At 34.3% G+C, this 18,058-nt stretch overlaps 1 protein-coding gene across 3 annotated transcripts; it reads right to left on the reverse strand.

Annotated features, from left to right (window-relative positions):
* Positions 1 to 622: 622 nt before the first annotated feature.
* LOC136839493 (acid sphingomyelinase-like phosphodiesterase 3b) lies at positions 623 to 16,652 on the reverse strand. Of its 3 annotated transcripts, none has more exons than XM_067105629.1 (9): positions 16,522 to 16,652; positions 14,655 to 14,884; positions 13,368 to 13,581; positions 11,802 to 11,949; positions 11,022 to 11,162; positions 9,499 to 9,624; positions 8,839 to 9,019; positions 3,676 to 6,640; positions 623 to 3,548 (listed from the first exon to the last, which is right to left on the reverse strand). In XM_067105629.1, the coding sequence occupies exons 2-8, from the start codon at positions 14,785 to 14,787 to the stop codon at positions 5,925 to 5,927; spliced, it is 1,659 nt and encodes a 552-aa protein (XP_066961730.1). In that variant the 5' UTR covers positions 14,788 to 14,884; positions 16,522 to 16,652; the 3' UTR covers positions 623 to 3,548; positions 3,676 to 5,924. The 3 variants fall into 3 exon arrangements, with proteins under 3 accessions (XP_066961730.1, XP_066961729.1, XP_066961731.1); XM_067105628.1 differs by lacking the exon at positions 16,522 to 16,652 and adding an exon at positions 16,312 to 16,432; XM_067105630.1 differs by lacking the exon at positions 16,522 to 16,652 and adding an exon at positions 16,187 to 16,335.
* Positions 16,653 to 18,058: the final 1,406 nt, after the last annotated feature.

Genomic DNA, 18,058 nt, shown 5'->3' on the forward strand with positions numbered 1-18,058 from the left:
TTCAAGCCCAAAATACGTAATGGTTTAAAGCAAAATCTGTTGGGTACAGGCTGTCATCCCCATGAATTCTGTAAGCATTTTCTTGCTGCTACAATTGTCACCTATCTTGCACCTAATTAACTGCTTTCTTGCAGGGGTCGAACTAGGGGCACCTTGTATGTTACATCTTTAATATCTTTAATATTTCAACATTTTTGCATCTATCGAGTTCCCGAAGTTCTGCCACTCATGTCCTTCTTGTGTATTTGTTTCATTTTCTCCAGCCTCATAGTTCTCATTCAGGTGGGTCCGAGTTTTCCTACTCCTTGTGTGCCCCCAGGAGCCAATTGGCATTATCAAGTACTATTTCCTTTGCTGTCAGTTTGGTACAGAACAATCAGTGCTGTTCAAAATTTATTGCCTGATGTAACCTTATACAGTAATGATTTTCTTATATACCATTGATAGCTCTCAGCACCATTCAATTTACATGTTTCAGCATCTTCAGTCTTTTTTACTTTTTCAAAATCTCTTTGGGCTTATTGAACACTAGATCTGCTTTGGCAGATTCAAGGTCACCATTTATTGTCCAAATATTATTTCCCTAAATACCACAGAATGATATAAATGCAAACAGCAGAAGTGTGACAGCAATCTATATTTGTTCAAAATACAATTTCATATATTTAAGAAAATACAGAAGGTTTTCATTTGCATATAAATGTGTGCTTCACAGATCTAAGTAGGAAAATACATGAATCCCATACAACACAGCAACAACAAAAATATTACAAAAATATATAAAAAAAATTAGCATATCACAATTCAAAACATTAGAATTTACATAATTCTTAACTGAGACACTAAAGCAGTATTCTCTTTAATATTCCAAGCTCTTAGCTCTTAGACACGAAGCATAATCTGCAGACAAGTAAAATGTGCAACAAATTCATGTATTTTTTCCCGTGGATCTTGAAATCGTAAGCAGTACCTTTAAACAATCCAGAGTGGGATGTTCATGCAGAACTGAAACAGTGTGCACAAACATTGTATTCAGCATGTAAATGTTATTTAAGTTCAAACAGCCATGTGTGCATAAAATATTAGCTTTTACTAAAGTACAGTAATTTCTCAAATACATACATCTCATCTATTACTGACTAGAACTAAAAACTACTTCAAAACAATTTCAGCAACTCGAGACAGTACAGTAATCCTGTTTTATTAAAATAATAACAATTACTTCAGTTCTCAAACTGCAATTTTTTTCCCTTTTCAAAAAATAAAAATAGAGGAGACTAAAGGCTTTCATAAAGAAACCTTCCACATTAATATTGTTTTGTCTTCGTGTTCAGAAGGCTTTCAAAAATCTTTAGTTCTATAAACTTATAATGTTTGAACACAAGCTGCTCACAAAAATCTTTTTCCAACAGTTATATGGGAACTCTCACTGTTTAAAAATAAAATCACTTTTAAGTGAAAAAATCTTGAAAGTTGAAACACTCTTAAAAATATTAAGTACAGTTAGTCACTATTAACCACAAATTTAGCAAAATCATCAACTTTCAAATTCTGGAGTTCAAAAAAAGTTTAAGGTAACCAACAAAAAGCAAAGGAAACCTAGAAATTAACACAAAAATTCCAAATTCATGAAAAAAATTATAATAAACTGTAATTAAAACAGTTTTTATCATCTGAGATCACATACATCAGTGGACAAGAGTATTAGGCTAACAGGCTAGAATTTTAAATTCATACTAGCTTCAGAGATATAACCTTCACACAAGACAACCTTTATTCAATAGGCATCACATTTGGGCAAATAAACATTAGTATCATTTCCATGACAGCACTTACATGACTGACTTGTGTAGCTATTGAAAACAACTGTAATGTTCTACAGTTTTTGAAGCACTGTAGTCATCTTTTCTAGCAAAATCTGATTAAATACTGTAAAAAGTTGAAAAATATTAAATTAAGGTTACCTTCAGTTATAATGATAGCATTTTAGGTTTAAATTTAACCATCCTTTAGTATTTATACTGTATTGACATCTCTGAAAATTATGATTCCTTCATATGCATGCATGCAAACAGTCCTATTTTTGGCATAAAATAATTTCCTTTCCAGAAGGAAAACACTACACTCAATTCCAGTATTTAATAGGTAAATTACAAAGCAAGTATTACCAAAAATCTGAAAATGCCCATGAAAAGATCAGCTGGGCTATCCTCCTAGATTACTGGCTGGTCACTCTCAAGAAAAATAAGTTATTGTGCCCCTAAATGACTTTATTTCTCAAAAGATGCTAAATGTAAGCACATGTGCTGTAGGTTTTCATTTTACTGGTTCTAAGTTTTCACTTTGAAGTTGCACAGACTGCTGGTACAATTTACCATATTCTTATGTCAGCTTTTCATTACGATGTCAAATAACTGTCTTAAAGTTAAAAACTGTGCCAACTCACTGAACCTACAAAAGGCTGTGATATAAGGGCAGTACATTATTAGGAAATGATTCCCTGCAACCTGGTTACTTAAGAAATTGTGGGACTCAAAGGACATCTTCCTCATGCTTCTCTTGCAATACTTCCTATCATCCCTTTCTTTTCTAGGATTTGCCTTCAACACACTGTCAATACAGTGAGTTGAATAAAGCCAGAACTCTAATTTCTTGTAAGCAATTAACTGCTCTGTGGTTCCTCTAGTTTGTGTAACAACAGTTACTTTGTTTACTTACCACTGGCTGTTTCTTTGCCTGACTGAGAACCCCTTCCATGAAAAGAAGATGGGTGATTACTGGACAATAAGTAACCCTAGAGCATAAGTTACTTTTCGCAGGAGTATCAGTACCTGAGCTGTATCTAGGATACTTGGCACACCACAAACTCCTATGAAGCCAGCTGACAGTCTACTAAATAATCACACACAGATTTATGATAAAAATTGTTTAGGTATTTACCTTCAGACATTACATCTTGCTGTAAATCCTTTCCTAATCTTTAATATTCAGTCCTACCTTTAAATATATAAATACTAGTTTATACACATTAATTAAATAAATTAATCCATTTCAAATATACAGGCATCCATCACCAAACAACAGTTCTATGAACAATGGTAGAATACATTCAGTAAAGACACTGCAATGGAAGTAGAATCAAATTATTTCCACTGCACAAATAACACTGAATATTAAGTATAATATAATGACCATTCCAAGTGATTACATATATTAAGAGTACATTGTACAGTACAATGAAAGCTTAAACTCTTTATTACAGTCAGTTCTATGGACATTCAGTGCCTTAACATCAGTGTCTTAGGAAAAGGTGAAAACATTTTAATTAACAATACTAAAAAGTGAAACAGCAATCTACAAGAACATTTTTGACTTGTGAAAATGACAACAAATCAGCACTCTTGATATTCAACATCTAAATTTAACCAACTTGAAAGTCTAGCACTATTTCAAACAAGAAATATACTGTATTTGGCATTTTACCATTACCTTGTACGATACACAGTTGCAAAAAAAAAAATAAAACTGACCCACAAAAGTTGAAATCACTAGTATGATAAAAATCAAAAAAATCATAAATTCCTCTTCTACAAAGGATCTCTGCAAGACACAAAAGTGTCTGTAATAAATTGAAAAATGAAAACATGACACCAATATCATTAAACATTTCTCCACTTCTAAGAAAGGATGATAAAGAATCACAATTAAACTATCATACGTGTATATTCCTCTTCTACAAAGGATCTCTGCAAGACACTACCCAGGGGCGAGTTCAGTGTCTGTAATAAATAATGAAAAGTCCCTCATTGTAAAACACTGTCACTGCTGAAAACATACAGTAAGTTCGACACCAATATCATTAAACATTTCTCCACTTCTAAGAAAGGATGGATTTAGTACTTCTTTGTCATAAAAAGCTTAGTACGGTATGTGTCCAAAAGGATACAATCACAGAAGACTTGAGATGTGTCATTGCCATTTTAAAGAGGACACTACTCTCCTCTCAAAATAACATTCCAGATATATAATATTTCTGTTGAACTAACTTCAGTTACTGCGTAAGGGTCCTAGCTAATAACAAGGAAAAATTTTTTAATATCTAATGCATTAAATTATTTAAAGATTCATCTCTTGTGATGAATCAGTAGGTCCTTGACTTATGGTGGGGGATCCTTTCCAGCGTAGCGCTGTAAGTTGATTTCAGCTGTAAGTTGGTGTTTCTCCCGTATCGGCGCTTTAACAGCGCTTATGGCACCATAACATAATGTTGCATCAAGTTACAGCGCTGTAGGTGCCGTTAACTTGATGCCTATTCTTGCCGTTAGCGCCATTAACGGCTATTATACTGTAAGATCGATCCACCATAAGTCAGTGACGCACTGTACCCTGTTTCTAACTTGTGAAATAATTCTTTTCAAGAAGTCATACATAAGTTACCATACTTGTACAAAAATGAAAATATTGTTACAGGTCATCCAATCAGATGCTCTTATCACATCAATAGGTCAGAGTTATACATAACTCTTGTCATATTACATCTTGTGTATAATCATAAAAATTCTCTCTATATATATCACATCCATTTAAAGTCTGAAAGGTTTAGAGGAAGTTTGACTTAAGAATACCACTTACAGCTGTTAATAAACATCATGAAAATTTAGTTATTCTGCATGCTGGCATTACTGCAGTGCCCATACCCAACAAGACATCTTTGTGACCACTGCATTTTTTAGTTCAAACACTCCACAATACAACCTTGTATCCACATAAAACACACTTAAGAAATTACTTGCACACCTAGTCAGACTTCCTAAAAATACTGTGTTTACAGTAAACCTAACCCCCAAGCACTGAATGAAACATCAGTTAACAGAATCTCAGATTGTTGAAATAAAACTTAACAATTATATATATACACTCCCCATTTGCACCCTGCAGGGAGGTGCAACTTACAGCGTGCCTTGAGTAGTCCATAGTTCTCGGGAGTGTCCCTTCAGCCCCAGCAGCATTGATTTTTCTTCCTCTGTTCACTTTAGTCTTTTTCTACCAAGCATTCAAACCTCTTTGACTTTACCTTGCTCCAATTTTTAAACCTCCTTTAAGAATAGATCCTTCAGCGAGCCTTATAAGTCTAAAAATGTGACTTGTTGGTCTTGCTCAACCAGTATACAGTATGATGATGATGCAGCCCTGTAATACCCAATTTGCATTCTTCTACAGTAACAAGGAAATGCAAAGTAAAGGAGACAAATAAAGCCTAAGTATCTTGTGTACCCTGAGACTGCTACAGCACTAATAAAGTGATACAACCCATACTAAGGAGGTATATGAACTTGGTGCTGGGTGGACATACTCCTGAAACTTGCCAACTCCCTACCAAATTACTAACATGTACATCTACCAATTACTAGTTTTAACTGTTACTCAATTCTACTTAATCTTCCTGAACCCAGTTAAATATTCATCTGCTTGCAGGCTTAGTGCTTGCAGTTCTAACAATGTTGTCAATGTCTTTGAATTACAAATTGTATATATGCTTTGTACTTGGAATAACTAATTCTGCACAGCTGGCCTTCACATCTCATACGACGCATGTTAGCGATCCCTACTAACCTAAAGCCAATGACTTCAAAAAATATGTTTTAATAATATAAAAGTTTTTTTTTTATCTCAAAGATGAAGATGGCTTGGCATGTAATTGAAGGGGAGAGGAGCAATTAAGCTGACAGATATGGAAATAGCATCATGATTTCTGTCTTAAAAGCCCAGATGATTATGAAGAAAGGGCGTGAGAATTCAAGCAAAAAGTGTGCACAATAGCAGGGAGTAGAGAAAACAAATTTCACTCCTAGCTCAGCAAAGGGAAATCTGACATAGCATTGTTGATGACAATAATGGTTTTGTGTCATTTGGATAAAACAATATTAGAATGGATGATAACCCTTGGGACGCAGAGAGAAATTCAAATCTGACACCTGAATGCCTCCTTCTTGTCTCATCAAACGATGTCTGCGAATAACGACGTTGACAACCATAACACCCAAGCTTACAGTTAAAATCACCATGAGACTCATACCTAATGTAACAAGAATTACAACAAAAATTGGCGCACTTGAAGGAGGTGATAGGTCAGAATGCACGTGGTCAAGATAAAATGTCTTGTTCAAAGTGTGACAGCTATTTGACTCATTGTTATTCATGCAGTGGTTCAAATCCTCTATCCTAACGTTGGCTATGGCACAAAGTTGGGTCCTTTTGCAACAGCCAACACACTTACCATGGTTGTAACCTGCAGAGTTTAAGAGATAGTAAGTTTGAAATAGCTCATCATTGTCAACTAAATTTTGATACAGTTTTGTCATGCTATTAGCATCAAGACTTTCCAGCTTGAACATTTTCCTTGCTTGGTAAAACTCTTCCCATTCTGGCTCTTTAGAGAGACCTTTACCTATCTTAGAAAGAGAGGATGAGAGCTTATAAGTCTTTGCTAAATTGAGATGAAACTGAGTGTAATCCAACAGTGTTGATGAATTATATGAATATAAACGTAGAGATGGATTTACAGGTGTACCCCCTGGTACTGGAGCTGGGTACCAAGGAGTTACTGATGGTGCTAAAAACCCTACGCTCTTCACTTCACCTGAAAATATAAAAATACCAATGCAAGGCTCCAAAAATACATAAAAGACAATATGATGTGCAAGAACGGTTCTACTTTAGTTTCACTAAGAATATAATTATATATTAAAGGTCCAATTAGTATTAATACTATGATTATGAATCAAGTACTGCAAAATAAAATGTAAATAACCAAAAACAGCACAAAGCTAAAATATATTCATACAATAGATACTGCTACAGTCAGTTAAAAGAAGTACACCCTCATATCTGGCCCCCATTTCCTACAGAGACTTGAGATAATTATTCCATTATACAGAATTAACCCTATCACATGGTACATAATATCAAGCTCTGTACAACAGCAATACGGTACCTATACAGTATTATACTCCCCATACAACTTTTCTTTTCCTGATGATGTGTCCTATCAAACTGCTAATAAGATGAAAGACATGCTGTAGTTTTGGCAAACTAAAAACTACTGAGCATAATGTCTAAAGCAAAATAATACTATAAATTTGCCTTCCCAACATCAGTAACCGTCACACGAAATTTGGGAGACTTGGGACAGTATCTTATCTGCTAAAAGTACCTATCTATGCCTTCAAAGAGAACTAAAATCCTCCCTTTTATCTCAAAGTTGTGAATTTAGAGCAGGCCAAATCTGCATCAGCAAGTGTGACCCAGCATATAGTGTGTTTTTCCTTGCATAGGAAAATACAGTACCCTAATTCTCTCTTACTAACTATGATTTATTATAGTTAGCATTTCAACAAGTTACTTGAATTCATTCTTGCTAACCATAATAAAAAGTGTAGGTTGAAGTCACTATTCATCATGAGTTTTTAATGACTGGTGAGCTTTCATATTTGATCCCCTTTCTGTACAGTAGTCTCTTTATTTATATGTTAAATAATGCTGCAATAAGTCTAAATATTCATGAATAAATCATCATTGATTGATTGATCCCTTAATCATCGCTGAGGTATGTAAGTACTTCCATTTTAATCCCACACTTTTGGATCTAAGGTGACTTTTATTAATATTTGGTAGCTTGGTGACCAACCCCTGGCACTGTATAAGTACCAGAAATGAAGGATGTTGAATGTTATCTCCAAAACTGCACATGCAAGTCAACATATTCTAAAGAGAATCCATTACCAAGACATGCCAGTAAGTGCAGGGTCAAAAAATTCTTTAGAAACTTCTGCATGAAGTCCTGTCTTACATGGTAAACTGGGGTGATTTTCACCCTTAGGCACTAAAGTTAAACCAAAATGACTACGAACATGTAAGTTTTTGGCATTGCTGCTTTTCCCAGATTTGATACATAAACCCTCGACCTAAGTTGGGATGTTATGTAGATGTGGCAAAAATGCTGCCATATCTTCCTTATACCAGGTCAAAAAGGGGTAAACACCATGAAACTATTGTTCTGCATTTCTAACACTGAAGACGTAAAATGAGCAAAAGAACTTGAGATTTGATGACGAGTAAAGGATGATTTATAGTAAAAAAAAAAAAGCTGCAGTAAATGAACATTTTATATCATACATTAGACTGTTTTGAGAACATGGTATGATAAGGATGATTTAGTTTCTAATCATCTAAATGAATTATAAAAATGTCCAATATCTAGCCCTGACTCATTGATGAAAATATACAATACGATGAAAAAAAAAAAAGACTTATTGGCTCCTCAAGTGATGGCTGATTGTCAACTAAGTAGGCTCTGTCTCAGTATGGTCTCTTTCTTCTGGAAAGCCCTTGGGATGGATAAGTAGGATTTTATGAGAGGATTAAAGAACCCTGAATCGACAGACGCAGATTACCTGTAGTAGGATTATAAGTCAGGAAGAAGTTTGACAACGTAACTAATGGCAACCATGTTCGTAATCATTTTGGTTTTACTGTAACTTTGGTTACTTTTTGAATAGCAAAGCCCATTCAGTCCCTACACTATTTTCTACTACTCTCCTATGCAATTCTCCTATTTTGTTTGACAATGTAATACATTGTTTATAGACAGCTTGGACTATGTACCCTATAACTCAAAAGAATAAGCTCCAGCTTTCCCTCTCCAGTTTCTTTACATTACCCCTGGGTTATTTGTCATGTTAGTCTTTAATGAAAACATTACATAGTACTATATATAAGTTCTTTATCATGCTATACACAAATTCAAAGATTAAGAGAAATCATTACCAGAAAACTTACCAGTTGCTGTAGTAAATAACTTGAAACTATCTGTATGTTCATGGCCATATATCTGTGCCATTATCACCTCTTCAAATTCATTTAGAAGGTCCAGGTAGACGTCATTGTAGTGTACAGAGAAGAACGGGACAGCAGCAAATCTTTCAAAGTATCCAGGAGGAGCATGAGCAGCAATTATTACCTGGTGATGAGATATTTAGAAGTACCATTACAGTAAAAAAAATACAGTACTTATTTCTACAGTAATTTATTGTTAATTTACAAAAGAGACATTCACTGAAATAAATCAAGTGAAATAAAAGTAAAGGCAATGGGTCTTATGTTGGAACATGGGAGGATGTTAGTTTGTGAAAGATACTGAGTGCTAAGTGAAAAGTATGAGAGATGAAGTGAATGACTTTAAATCATTATGATGGAAGACAGAATCTCCAGGTGAAAATCAATCCAATTCTACCACATTTTTTGCTGGATTTAGTAACTGACCTCACTGGTTAGTCAGGAATGCTTAAGGCGATGGTCTGCACTTGATACATATAATACAGGTCTGGATGAGGAATTTCAAAACAGTATGAATACAATATTCACATAAAGTTAATTTCAAAACAGAATGAATACAATATTCACATAAAGTTAAAGAGAATAATGATAATTCTACCATACCTTCCTGCCTTCCTCCCCGGCAATCTGAAGTTTTTCTCTTATCCAAGCAAATTGTCCACAGGGATCACTAACATTCTGAAGTAAATCATTCGGACCATAGTATAGGTTTGTGTTCAAAACCAAAACCTGCAATGAAAACAAAAAGTCAAAGTTTTTTATTTTTCCAATTAGCAATAATTCCTGTACTATACACTATCTAACTACAGGTAGTTGCATTGCACATACTGCTAACTACACATGCATTTAAATGCAACAGTTTTACAATAAAGGTGACAATACCTTATTAATCACAACATCAAAATTCCTGTATACAAGACTTAACAATATTTCTGGTAGTGCAGTCGAAGAGCAGTGGGCGGTCACACAAAGGTAGAAGGTTCAAAGCTCACCTGGAGCAAATAAGAACTTTTAATGCCAAATTACAATGAAATAGATGTTTATTAGGACAGTATATATATTTTTTACCTACTGTGCTTGTTTATCACTTCATATTTTTATGTAATATGAAGCATTTCTCATATATCTGTTTACACTACCATACTGAGTACTGTGTTCAAATCCCAAAATGGGCAAACACGAACCTGAGTGCTGAATTTAAAATGAAATACGGATTTGCTCTATGCAATATTTTGTATAAATATAACATTACATTATGTTTGATGCACTTTATTCGATATTCTTGACAGTGTTTGCAGTTTATTACTGTAAGGTTACCAAACTGAAGTTAGCATGAGAATTTCTGTAAACACCAACACAATATGGATACTAACTACAGCTCACTGGTTATCAAGAAGTTACCAGATCAAACATATTGAAGCAGTACAATATCAGGAAATCAACTGGTTTTTGTTACGAATTCCTAAAGCCAACTGCCAGTTCCTATTTTGTTCTGCATTTTACTACTGTACATGGTTCTCCAACTGAAGGCCTTTGCAAAACTGAGGTAACATGTGCTTTTATCTTATAATTCATCACACAGGTCTTGCATATAGATTCCACAAGTTTAAAAAAATAACTTAAAAGGTGCTGCTATTAAATGAAAACCCACTCTAATCTCCATCTAATTTCATTCAATCAGTAGTGATGTTTCTGTTTCATTACACTGTCAAAGGTTTTCACAATAAGACTATAGGACTTACTGGCCTTTGGTTCTTTGATTCAAGTCATGGCCACATATGATGCTTTGGTGATTACCAATTAGGTCATAATATTAAAATCTTCAAATGTGGAAACTTCCTCTTATGTAGCATTTCCATGGTCCATCTAGTTAGTAAAATTTACAATCTGTATTAAAATAGCTACCCTCAATTGTTACCACTAATTACATACTGCAGAGAACAAGCTTAAAACCTATCAGGACGGAGGAGATTAGGAGGGCTGACAACATCAAAGAACTAAAACCATTTTACAACCACTATGGTAATATTTAAAGTACAGTATTATAAAGTAGCATTAACAAAAATAAAAACACTGCACAAGAAGGACACTGAGAGCAAACATTAAGAAATAAAACAAGTACTCACCGTCACATTGCTCGGTAGATTATACTCATAGAAGCCTCCCTTCTTGAAATCTTCTTGAGCATCCTCTGGTAAAACAAGAGACCATCCACCCTTTGTTAGATACTGGCCAAAAAATTCTTCCCCAGCAATTGGAAAATCATCCTGTAATTAATAAACAGTGTAGCTGCAAGCCTTGTGACAATGCAAACAGCATAGTCTGCAGTGTGATGAAAGATGAAGGGTTTGGTAATGGATCTGTAACTGTATCTGGAACGTATATCTGTACTATTACCAATTACGAACATAATTCATTATGGCTGTAAATACCAAACATGCTAGGAATGAACATTTTTATTTATATTTACAAGTCAATGTCTCCCATAGCATGAATGACAGTGATCTGTGTCATTCATGCTATGACAGTGATCAGTGTATGGGACTTGACATCACTGAGATGTGTTAAACCTGTAAGTACCAGTTTCATCACTTTTACAAGTTACAACTTACATAAAAAAGTGTGGCCAAGTTTTTCATGACATTATGTTTTAGGCTGACAATAATCAGGCTCATGAGTGACAAACATTTTCTCCTATAGAGGGCTTGGTAACCCTGTACAAGTCAGAACTCATTAATTCTATTCCCTGAAGAGCTTCTAAAAATTTACCATGTAATTTGTTCCTTTAAATGCCTTGTTAGTTTAAGACTTGAAAGACCTGATAAAATAAAAAAAATACTTTGGTTTGACAAAAGAAATAAAAAGAAATTCCCATATTGTAATACATTATTCCTAGATTGTCATACCTTTGGGAAAGCATCATGATTTCCAAGCACAGGTAAAATTGGTACATGTTCACTGAATGAAGTTCGTAGCTCTGTTGTGATGTTGTTTACAGTACGGAATATTGTGGAAAAATCAGGTTCTGGGTCATCAACATGTGGAACATTGTCCCTGTAAAAAAAAATCAGTATAATATGTATAGGTGTATAAGCTAAGAAAGCACACCAATATTCAAATAATATCAACCATAAAATTTCTTTCTGGCTTAAACATAAAAATAATAAAATTAAGGTGACATGCCTGTGAAAGTGCCTTACAGACCTGAATGATGTGAAATTCTGATATATCCAAGGCATTTACAAATACTATACTTCTTTAATACTAGTATGTACTTTAATGTGAGGATTTTTAGTAAATGTACCTACATACTGCACTCTAAGACAAAGTTGTGAGATAATAAATGCAAATGCAACTTGTCTGCAAAATTCCCTTCAGCCCAGTTGCACTGCTCTCTAATACATGATTCAACTATTTATCAAATAATAATAATAATAATAATAATAATAATAATAATAATAATAATAATAATAATAATCTAATGTGGCTTTTGCTTCTGATCATTTCCTTCTGGATTATGAAAGAAAATTTAATGTATTTTCAAACCTTCATGAAATTCACATTTAATGGCAGATATTTTATGTAGAGCTTGAAATCCACTGATATATTTTTCATTGCTGTTTACCATCACTGTTAAAATTCAGTCACAGAATTTTGCAGTCCACTGGTTGGATTCTATGATAAAAGGCAGGGAGTTAACAATAATATGTACTACTGTATGCCTGTGCTATATATTTATGAAAAGTTTTCATAACCTCATTTTAAAGGCCCATAATATATTATCCAGAATCTGTTTTGTACGCGGCACAAACTGAATTACAATAATAAACACTCTCATTCAGCTTTACGAGGTAGGTGTTACTTTGTTTAGTACTGTCCATACATAATATTAACTTGTGAGCCCCTGGCAGTAACCATATTTTCCTCTACTACATTGTTGAAAAGGTATACGTAGACTAATGAAAAGGTATGTGTAGACTTGAAAGGTACCAATAATTTGAAAAAGGGGTTCATAGAATCAACAGCATCCACACTTCATACTACAGTACAGTACTGAGATTTTGTTACTACAGCTTGGCAGCAATACACTATTAGCAAATAATGTATAACAAACAAGATCCTCTTAAAACCTGCAAAATAATACAAACATCAAATTCTAGACTGCTATAATGAAACCTTCATATTGTGCATCAAATTGCACAAATCAAGAATATTTGTCCTTTACCTTTCTTGGCATTCCAAGAAATAATGGCTTTGTGAATAAATAGAAAATAGATAAATCAGTGAATGTGCAGATCTTTTAGTGAGTGTTTCGTACACAAAATGTGATTTTGATAACTTCACTGACACTTGAAGTTTGGAGGTTTGAATGATTAATCACCAGTGTACAATTTATGCTAACAACAGGACTTTCAGATAATGTACATACACAGTTACATCATTCCCACCTTAAGTGTGCTGCAAGTACTCACCCTGTCCATAAAATGAAATCTGGAGTGCTTTCAATCTTCCACATTGTTTGGATGGCATTTCTCACTAATGGCCAAGGAGAGTCACATAGGTAATTTCCAAATTTTCCATTAATTTTTCCAGAAGAAGAGTACTCTTTGTGACACATTTTCCTCTCATCGCCATCAGTGCTATACTGCTGATCCCAATGAATGTCAGTTATTTGCCAAAACACCCCTGTGAAAGATAAGAGAGAGGAGAAATGGGAAAAATTAGTTTAGTTTGAATTCCTGTCATAAAAGTTTAGTTTTAGATCTAATCAGGAAACTACATTCATTACAAAGTTTTGTTTAATTCCATTCATTCACATTACACTTTATCAGCTTATCCACTGAACCTAAATACAGTACAGTATACACTTTTCAGATACTGAAGAGTTGCATTAATCTGAAAAATGGAAATTGTGAATTCATTTTATACTGTGGTGAGTTTCTGAGCAAAAAATGGTTAAGAGAACATGGGCAATTGACCATGGAAAAAAATGTCCTTCATTGTGGTTTGTCACAGGATTGTATTAAGTTCTAACTAAGCATAAAGTACCATGAAGAAATTAACTCTTGAGTATGCAAAAGTACCAAATTCAGGATATGATGCATTTTCACAGAATGAAAAGCACAAGAAATTAACAGGTAAGGGTGTATCTTCCATGTGTGAAACCAATGACAAAAGGGGACCCATTTTACCTGGCTAATAATTTGCTTATTAGTTCTGGTGGAGAATGCCTAGAAGCATTTCTACTGAGGATTAATTGTATATAATTCGTTGGTATGGATTTCAATCACCTCCAAATTTTGTAACTTCTGTGACTGGTAACATTTTCAATTTTCCTGTAAGATTACTTAACATGACTGTCAGAGAAGGTAGAAAATTCAGTACCATTAAGTGCTAATCTATGATAAGGCAGCACAAAAGCAGAGCACATATCTCTATGTTTTTCAACCAGAGCATTAAAAGGAAAAAGCTTCAATTTTTAATCTTAATACTGGCAGACATCACAAATGTACTTTCTGTGCTGATCATAACACAAGTGAACTTTGGTTGTCTTAAACCTTGGGGATGGCTAACCATTGTAAATAGCAATAAACAATCTAAAATGAATCTGAAGAGGATAAATATGAGTGAAACAGGCCAGGAAAACAGGAAATTTCACATTCTCTATTGTATGAAAAATGAAGTAGCTTGTGCTTCACTAAAATCATGCACAGCTACCATACTTTACACATAGTACAAGGAAAATAATATAGCCTTACCTTTATACTGACTGTGGCTTATTTCCAAAGTGCTTTTATCTCCTTGAATAGGCGATGATGAAGGATATGGAGCAGCCACTATCAAATCAATTATTGTCACCAATAAGAATATCATGGCTAAATGGGTTCCCATCAATATGTGCTGACTTGAACTGATTGACCCTCCTGTCTAACAATCTTTCTCCAGATCTTTCACTTTTGGTATCTTTTAATGAATTCCTTTTATTCCTCTGAAAAAAAAAAGAATTATCAGTAAACCTATCTTGTTATTTACTTTTCAAGTGTCAACACACAAAAAGTATGTTTTTATTTTGTAAAAATCAGGTGTGTGTATGTGTAGTTGTGAAGAAATTAGCACAGTTGTCAAAGGTACGTTCATTAGTAGTACTGTACTGTACAGTACATTACCTCTACTTTCAGCTTTTATAAAGTAAAGGCAAAGGCTTCAAGATAAGGGCACTGTAGGCATCTAGCCTCATGACATCCAGTATATATAGAAATGTTTAACATAGCCTTTTACAAATGACATTAAATTAACTGTCTACATGACAACTGTCAAAAGCTCTTAACCTAGTAGGATATAGCCCTGGATTTGCAGTAAGAGCAATATAAAAAATTTAAATAAAATAAAACCATTTCATTAATTTGGATTGCAAACACGACTGGCCTGGATAAATTTGAGTATTGTTTCTGGAAACAATGGCTTACTTTAAGTAAACACAGCCTATCTGCTAGCACATAGCACAGTTTAGCACTGATACTAAAAACCAAAAACTTTTTTGACAGTGAATGAGAATGTGTAGTAGCCTGTGAGAATCCTACGTAAAGCTTTCTCAAGAATTCAGGGCCGTATAGCAAGAGATAAACTATCCTATATTGAGGGCAACACCAGCAGTGACATTTTCCATAAAATGTGAGAAATAAACAGAAGAAAGTTAGGCAGGAACAACTGCATCTGATGGGGTAACTCTTGTGACAAACCTGCTAATGTAACGTTACCTCGTCTACAGCGTTACCGTAGGTCCCTCATTAAGCATTCCCAGAGAAGTGTCCAGCCTGAATGACAGCCAGATTTATAAGATATTAGCATTTCCACATTTCTATATAATCATTGTTAATACTTGACTTTAGAGTAACAGGCTACATTACAACAGCAGTGATGAGTGAGATGTGTAAAACTTCAAGTTATCAAGCACACACAATACTAAGGCAGTCGATTCGAAACAACTGAACCCAACCTACTCTAACCTAACCTAGCCAAGGGCTTTATGCCAATATTAACTTGTATAATACCGTACTAATATTAATATTATTATATTACCCAGCACCGGGGGACATTCTTTGCAGTGCTCTTAGGCTCGCCAGCTGTCGGCTGCTTTTTGCCTTTCAAATTTAATTTGATCTCTTCCCACTTACCTGTCCACATCTTGAGCTGCTTTGAACAATATCTGCTTCTCCATTTAAAATAAGTTGTTAAAAAGAAACCCATCTCGTCTTATAAAATAAATGTGACTCTTTGGTCACTAACCTACCGGTAGGGTACTTCGCAACATCCCTCAAAACTTCTGTATGAACATTTGGGCTACCTCCTATTTAATTTTCATCCTGCTTGTTACAGGTCTCTGTCTAGGCTTACATATATCTTACAAAATCCTACCGGTGAAGGGTTTATGTAGGATATGCTATGTAGATGATAAGACTTCCGTCCTCTGCACCCAAGTCCGAAAGATCGCTCGCTTAGATCAGCTGTTTTTGATGACAGGCATCTAAGGACGCCACTATGCCAATAAAACTCATTAATTATTTGCAGATTAAAGAACTAAAAATTTAAGATTAATAATGGTAATAATAACTACATTTACTTCACCTGTTTCGGAGTTTCATCAGGCAAACTTTAACAAAGACGCATTGGGATCAGTGAATCTTTGCAATTGCGACGTTTGCATTTATCCTTAACATCACTGGACCATCGACTCCATCCATCGAGTTGATGGGACCATTCAATATATATATATATATATATATATATATATATATATATATATATATATATATATATATATATATATATATATATATATATATATATATATATATATATATATATATATATCAGGAAATATCTACTTGGATACAAGAAACATTTAGGTACAACATATTTCTGAAATTGTTAATTTTCATTGTTATATTTCGTTTGATAGTGGCTTTGGTTTCTTCCAGTCACCATTAACTTTAAGTCATAATTTCTTTGCAAATTCCTTATATGGCTCCTAGGAACGTGCTTCAGTTGTTGGATGGAGTTTACTGTCCTATTTCTGTCAGACATACCTGAGCTGATCGTCGACAAGGGGATTAGGGGAGAGGAAGAAGAATGGGAAAATATTAAAAGGGAGTGGAATACAGGGGGTTAAGGGTGGAGGATATGGGAACCTTTCATTATGGTCTCTACACATGCCCATAGCCTAGACATCATTTGTGTTAAATGACATGAAATACGAAGTAATAGCCTATGTCTGGCAGGAATGTTGTAAGACTAAGTTTGAAACTAGGCCTAAACACCAAAGAGCATAAGAATCTACATGGTTGATTTGCGCTTGTTCTAGAAGATTCTTAAAGACTGAGTGAAAAGGAAACAGGTTATTTTATGCTTGTATTGGAAGATATGAAAGTTCAAGATGTGGCATGGCAAACTAGGCTCACTGAAATCAGATTTGCTATGTGCACTACTTTGTAACATAAAACATTGATTGTTAGCTGTTGGTTTTATTTTTTCCGGAAGAGTCATTCATTTACACTTGGTCTATATTAAGCCAGGGGAATCCAATTCTTGTGTGGTATAGTTGCCTTCGATTTAAATTGCTGTTTGAAAATAGCGTTTTAGAATGGCGTCAGATATAATATAATAATAATAATAGTGAATCAACGTAACACTAATCACTAATTATTACAAAAGTGTGAACTAGATAATGAGCGTAATGATTCACAACATTTGATTAGCAAAGAAATTTATTATAGCGTTTCCTTACTAGCGCTTTGGTTTCAAATTAGGGTAAATGCATTGCAGCTAAACATACTGAAGGGTATATGTGTATGTCAAACCTCTGCCAAATATACTGGAAAGTGAGAAGTGGAATACGCACGTGCTTCACAATACTATACAGCAAGATACAAATGAAATGGTCACGTATCTGTTTTTATGATACAAATAAGAAAAAAGAGATGTAGTGTCAGACATGATCGTAATATTGTTACATATTTTATGTTCGTCTTTACTGTACCTGCTGCTACTGCTGGCATATTGTATGATTGCAAAGCAAGTATACAAATATAGACGTGCCGTTACAAAGGTATGTCCTCCACATGCTCAGACAGAACTCCTATCGAAAGAAGAAACTGAGTACAGA

The sequence above is a fragment of the Macrobrachium rosenbergii genome, chromosome 6 (assembly GCF_040412425.1).
Source record: "Macrobrachium rosenbergii isolate ZJJX-2024 chromosome 6, ASM4041242v1, whole genome shotgun sequence".
Lineage (NCBI taxonomy): Eukaryota > Metazoa > Arthropoda > Malacostraca > Decapoda > Palaemonidae > Macrobrachium > Macrobrachium rosenbergii.